Source organism: Sinocyclocheilus rhinocerous, unplaced genomic scaffold (genome assembly GCF_001515625.1).
Source record: "Sinocyclocheilus rhinocerous isolate Xijiao unplaced genomic scaffold, SAMN03320098_v1.1 scaffold1152, whole genome shotgun sequence".
Lineage (NCBI taxonomy): Eukaryota > Metazoa > Chordata > Actinopteri > Cypriniformes > Cyprinidae > Sinocyclocheilus > Sinocyclocheilus rhinocerous.
Window position 1 is genome coordinate 60614 of NW_015625590.1, and position 5971 is coordinate 66584.

At 34.0% G+C, this 5971-nt stretch overlaps 1 protein-coding gene across 1 annotated transcript in view; it reads right to left on the reverse strand.

The window, feature by feature from the left end:
• Positions 1-1869: 1869 nt before the first annotated feature.
• Positions 1870-5971, reverse strand: part of LOC107757077 (arfaptin-2-like) — a 9463-nt gene continuing 5361 nt past the window's right edge. The window contains exons 8-10 of the mRNA XM_016574460.1: positions 2934-3155; positions 2290-2447; positions 1870-1981 (exon numbers count right to left, since the gene is read on the reverse strand). Coding sequence (XP_016429946.1) covers positions 1870-1981; positions 2290-2447; positions 2934-3155 — 492 coding nt within the window. The remainder of the gene's footprint in view (positions 1982-2289; positions 2448-2933; positions 3156-5971) is intronic.

The following is a 5971-nucleotide window of genomic DNA, read 5'->3' on the forward strand; positions in this document are numbered from 1 at the left end:
TGAAGCAGTTTAACTTAAAGATTCGCTATTAGTAGATGCTGCTGCTGAACAGACGCACGTATTCACATGCGCTTAATCTCTCTCTCTCCCTCTTTTACTCTCTCTCTCTAACCGCATTAGACTGCATTAATAAACTGCATTAGCCTGCATATCAATGGCCCAAGCTTCTGTTATTAGCTCTAAAATTACGTTTTGGAATTTGCAATGGAAGGTTTATCTTGAAATAAATCATCTGAACAATATCTTGATGTGTGGTTGTGACACCAGGCCGTTAAAATTATTAGAGAAATAATGCACTCCCGAAGTGGCAATTTAACATTTAACCGCAGTTTCACACGGGTTAATATTTCAATGGGCAAAATATAATGGGTTTACCCTGAATTACGGAGCCAAACCTATAGTGTAAAACCATAGCCTGTAAAACCATCAGGTGCTACAACCAACCAGGGTCAGATTTACGCATAGGCATTCTAGGCACGTGCCTATGTTCGCTGGTCCAGGGGGGTCCAAACACAATGAAGAGATATCTAATATTTTTGTTATACTATGGGCTATCTACAACAAAAGAACCAAAACCCCACAAGACATATTGAGCAAATCAATATAACAAACAATAGGGTAAAAAATGACATACGATTTTCATGTCTTCCACCTTTTTTATGTAGCCTAGGCCAGTGTTTCCCAACCTTTTTTTAGTCGCGGCACCCTTTGGAAATTTTAACAAATTAGTTCAACACACGAGATTTCAGGACGGAAACATGTCATATGTCTTGAAACAAATCATCTGAACAATGTCTTGATGTGTGGTTGATTTCAGAAGAAAACCAGAGCAATTCAGAGCAGTTTCTTTGCCCTGATTAAAAGTTAAATAACGATTTATGTACATTTTACTACACATTTCATTGGAAAAATTACACATTTGTGGGGAAATATATATATATATATATATATATAGTACTGGACCCAACCATAAAATCCTCAACACTTACCTCATTAATCAGAATCTTTACAGACAGAGACAATTTTACGTGTATCTTAATGTCGAAGTGAGGTATGAGTCATTTTTGTAAAATATTGTATATTTCAGAAGAAAACCAGAGCAATTCAGCGCAGTTTCTTTGCCCTGATTAAAAACATTTTACTACACATTTGATTGGACAAATTACACATTTGTCACACACACACACACACAAAATCCAGACACTATTCAGTAAGAGAAAAGTCCCTTGTAGACAGTCTCTGCAAAAAGTAGTCTGTTAGCTGAGAGTATTTTAAGGAGATAAAATACCAGGCTGAATCAATATCAAAAATTGTGCAACACAAATAAAATATAATTGCAGATGAATTACATTCTTGTTAAAGCACAGAAGCTCTTCTATCCCTTCATTCTTAAAACATGACCCAATCCTCCTCCAAACAGCCACACGTTAAAAACAAACGCACAACATTCATTCCTTTCAGCTCTACTCTATCGAGATAAAACAAAGTATATAAACTGAACTGGGAGGTGCTCACTGGATAAATATGACTATGAATGCCTCAGAAAATGTGAATGTTTTTACAGAAAGTGAGTGATGTGACTGATTTCTATTGTAATTTTGCGACATTTTACTTTAAATGTATACGAGATGGTAAGTTAAGGCAGGTGTAAAACGTAACCACAGTTAGTTTCCATAAGCCATTTGGATAAAAATTAATATTCATTTGAAGACGTTCTGGTTTTAAATAAACCGGGCCTCTTTCCGAGGTTTGGCAACTTAAAAACATCTACTTCTTTTGTCTTAATCATTCATACGAATCACTTTTACATCCCTGTCCATCCATTTTCAGGTTTCCGTGTTTGAGTGTCTCTTTACATCGACAAAGTGATCACTGTTCCTCAAGCCACGATGGCTTGTCAGAACCCGGTGGCTTCAATTTCACATTGAACTGTCTGAGAGTCTGTTCCAGCTGGTGCTGGTTTCCAAATTCTAGTGATACGCTTATGTTAAATGAAACTGAAATAAACCAATACATTAACTTCTAAAGCCCTTTTTTGTAATGTATATTCAATTATATACTTGTGTTCTGCAATAAATGTAAAAAGTTTTTGATCCATCCTCATTTGGGGGGTTCTTATCTTAGCAATTAATTACATGATGTACAGATTGATAAAAAAAAATAATATCAAATCAGATCAAATAAAAAAATAAAACATATTTGTGTGAGAATGTATATGTTAATTTGATTAATCAATCTGTATATCATGTAATTAATTTGCAGAATTTTTTAATATCAAACTTTTGATACCTTGCATTCTCATATATATTGATGGTCATGAGTGTGTCCTCCATGGTTTTGTTGACTAATGTATTAATGCTGGACACAAAGAAATTGATGGCACCCAGGAGCGTCTCTCCATTCTTGCATAGCAGTCTTTGCGTCTCTGCATTATAGCCAAACTCATCCTGAAAAAGTTTAAATGAAGTTTAAATTAAGGCTAACATTATTTATAAAGCTATTAAACTATCAAATAGAGTAAAGGCATATTAGATGGTTATATTAAAATTGTCACTAAATTAGGAAACCACTGCACCAAAACTACTAATACTGTATTTTAGTGGAACCCAAATTTTTAAACATTCTGTGAAAAATGTATAGTCTGCAATGTAATGAAAGCAAAATCTACTCTAGATTCATGTTTTAATTCAAATTCAATCCATTTAACCATGAAATAAAATCATTTTATGAAAAATACAAAATATAGGTAAATTGTAACAGATAAGCACAGTCCTGCAACGGAACAGTGGATATCATTTTGGACAGTACGTTTTTTTTTTCTTTTTGCCATGCCGGAAAAAAGACATATAAGGAAAGTGTTTTTAATTCTTTCTATTGTAAATAAATTCGCCCAACACCGCAGCCACAGAGCAGGGACACAAAATTATTAGTACCTGCAATTCTGGTGATTTCTGGCTAAGATCAGCAAAGGTGTCTCCAAGAGCCTGCTGAGTCTGCACCATGTTGTAGAAGTGGTTGGTGAGCTCACGTGCTAGTCTCAGAATATGCTCGTACTTCATCTTAGTCTCTCTTAGCACATCAATCTGAGCCTCAAGCTCCATGTCCACAGTCTTTGTTCCACGACCGAAGTGTTCCGAAAACATCTGTTTTGTGCACTGGTAAAGAAAGGACAGCAAGAGATACATATGAATCCCTTCATAGTAGTGTTGGGTTCGAGTCCACCTAAGTCGAGTCTGAGTCTTTAACCAATCGAGTCCGAGTCGAGTCCAATGAAACTCTATTATTTATTAGTATCTTAACATTGTTTTAACCTTTACAACTAGAAAAACGCAATGTCCATTTAAATGTAACAAAAGCAAACCTATATTGCATCTTGCCATTTTGATTAATAATTAGTGTTCTGCTTTGCTTAGCAAACTTAAAGTCATGTAACAGAAGTTATGGCTGAATTGATTTATGTATTGTGACACATTTCAGAGTGAAACAGGTTTTAGAATGTGAAAAATTAAAGGGCGGGACTTGACTTTATCCTAAGTTGAGTCCAAGTCGAGTTCGAGTCTTTAACCAATCGAGTCCGAGACAAGTCCAAGTCCAAAATGGGCCGAGTCGGACTCAAGTCCGAGTCCCAAACAGTCGAGTCCCGAGTCCAATGAAACTCTATTATTTATTAGTATCTTAACATTGTTTTAACCTTTACAACTAGAAAAACGCAATGTCAATTTAAATGTAACAAAAGCAAACCTATATTGCATCTTGCCATTTTGATTAATAATTAGTGTTCTGCTTTGCTTAGCAAACTTAAAGTCATGTAACAGAAGTTATGGCTGAATTGATTTATGTAATGTGACATATTTCAGAGTGAAAAGGGTTTTAGAATGTGAAAAATTTAAGGGCGGGACTTGACTTTATTCATCGTTAAAGTAAATATATAAATTCAAGGGTTGGGGGTAAAGGAGTAGGTGAATGGGACCTTAAGAGCAGAAAATTCACCTTTTATCGCAATAAAAAACAAGCTTAATATCCTTTTTACGATTTTTTATGAAATATGAATTTTGAATAATCAAAATTAGTTTGTGTCTGCATATTCTATTCATCAGTGTTTGAACCATTAACAAAAGCAAACCTATACTGCATCTTGCCATTTTGATTTTTAATTAATAATTAGTGTTCTGCTTTGCTTAGCAAACTTAAAGTCATGTAACAGAAGTTATGGCTGAATTGATTTATGTAATGTGACATATTTCAGAGTGAAAAGGGTTTTAGAATGTGAAAAATTTAAGGGCGGGACTTGACTTTATTCATCGTTAAAGTAAATATATAAATTCAAGGGTTGGGGGTAAAGGAGTAGGTGAATGGGACCTTAAGAGCAGAAAATCCACCTTTTATCTCAATAAAAAAAACAAGCTTTATATTATTTTTAATGTAATATGAATTTTGAATTATCAAGATTAGTTTGTGTCTGCTTATTCTATTCATCAGTGTTTGAACCATTAAAGAAGAAACTGCATTTTAATTTCTGGGTTAAAAAAAATGAAAAAATTTAATAAATGGACGCCAAAGTACACGGACTCCTTAGACAGGGCATTTTGAATTTTTTCTTGGATGAAAATGAGGCTGTGAGGGATAAACCTAGTCTGTACAATGGCACACACTGTGTATAAAAGCCCTACATATACTTTCCATAAGTCACAGCCAACTCACACCTGTCCTGTTTTATTTTTGAATGCATTTATAGTTACATTAATTACAATAAATTACATTATGTAAGGAATAATTGATGGCTTTATATTATTTTTAATGTAATATGAATTTTGAATTATCAAGATTAGTTTGTGTCTGCTTATTCTATTCATCAGTGTTTGAACCATTAAAGAAGAAACTGCATTTTAATTTCTGGGTAAAAAAAATAAATGGACGCCAAAGTACACGGACTCCTTAGACAGGGTATTTTGAATTTTTTCTTGGATGAAAATGAGGCTGTGAGGGATAAACCTAGTCTGTACAATGGCACACACTGTGTATAAAAGCCCTACACTTTCCATAAGTCACAGGCAACTCACACCTGTTTTATTTTTTAATGCATTTATAGTTACATTAATTACAATAAATGACATTATGTAAGGAATAATTGAAGATGGGCCATTGAATTATTAGAAAATAATGCACACCCACTGTTTTATTTTTGAATGCATTTATAGTTACATTAATTACAATAAATGACATTATGTAAGGAATAATTGAAGATGGGCCATTGAATTATTAGAAAATAATGCACACCCAAGGTGATTTTGGACCCATAAAAACTATTGCCGCAAAAATGTTAGCTAGAAACTGCCAATTGCCTAATACAAAAGCAAAAATTAATAAACTAATGTAATAAAACATTCTCAAGCTTACTGAAGGCAAGTAAACACTCCAAGTATTACTTACAAGCTAAATAATAAATACATTTATTACTCAAAAATACAAATTTAGTATAGGTTTTTTAAAAAAAAGTTTTTCAGATAGCCTAGTAAAGGCTTCTAGAAATAGCCTACTACAGACATTTCATGAAGTAATAAATGTAAAAATAATCTTCATTGTATACATTAAATATAGATGATTCTTATTAAAGTTAATAAGTGATTCAGTCAAGAGCAGTGAGTGGTTTTCTCCTTTTCTTTTGTTTGATTAACATTTATGACGCAGTCGGCGGCTGCAGGTTTACGCTGTTGCTTTAAGATCTGACGCATAGATCAAATATTTTGACACATCTGCATTTCTCTCAACTGTTCAAGTTCACTTAAAGGTCCCCTGAAATGCTTAGAAACACGCAGCGTTACTCTGTGTGTTGACGTCATTTTAACTGAAACAGGAAGACAGGGCGGGACATATCAAGCAGCCCCGCCCCTTTTTAAAATAGCCAATAGCGTTCGTTTATATCACAGCTTGGGCTAGAGCCGTTCAGAGCCGTTGAGCTCCGTAAAGCCGT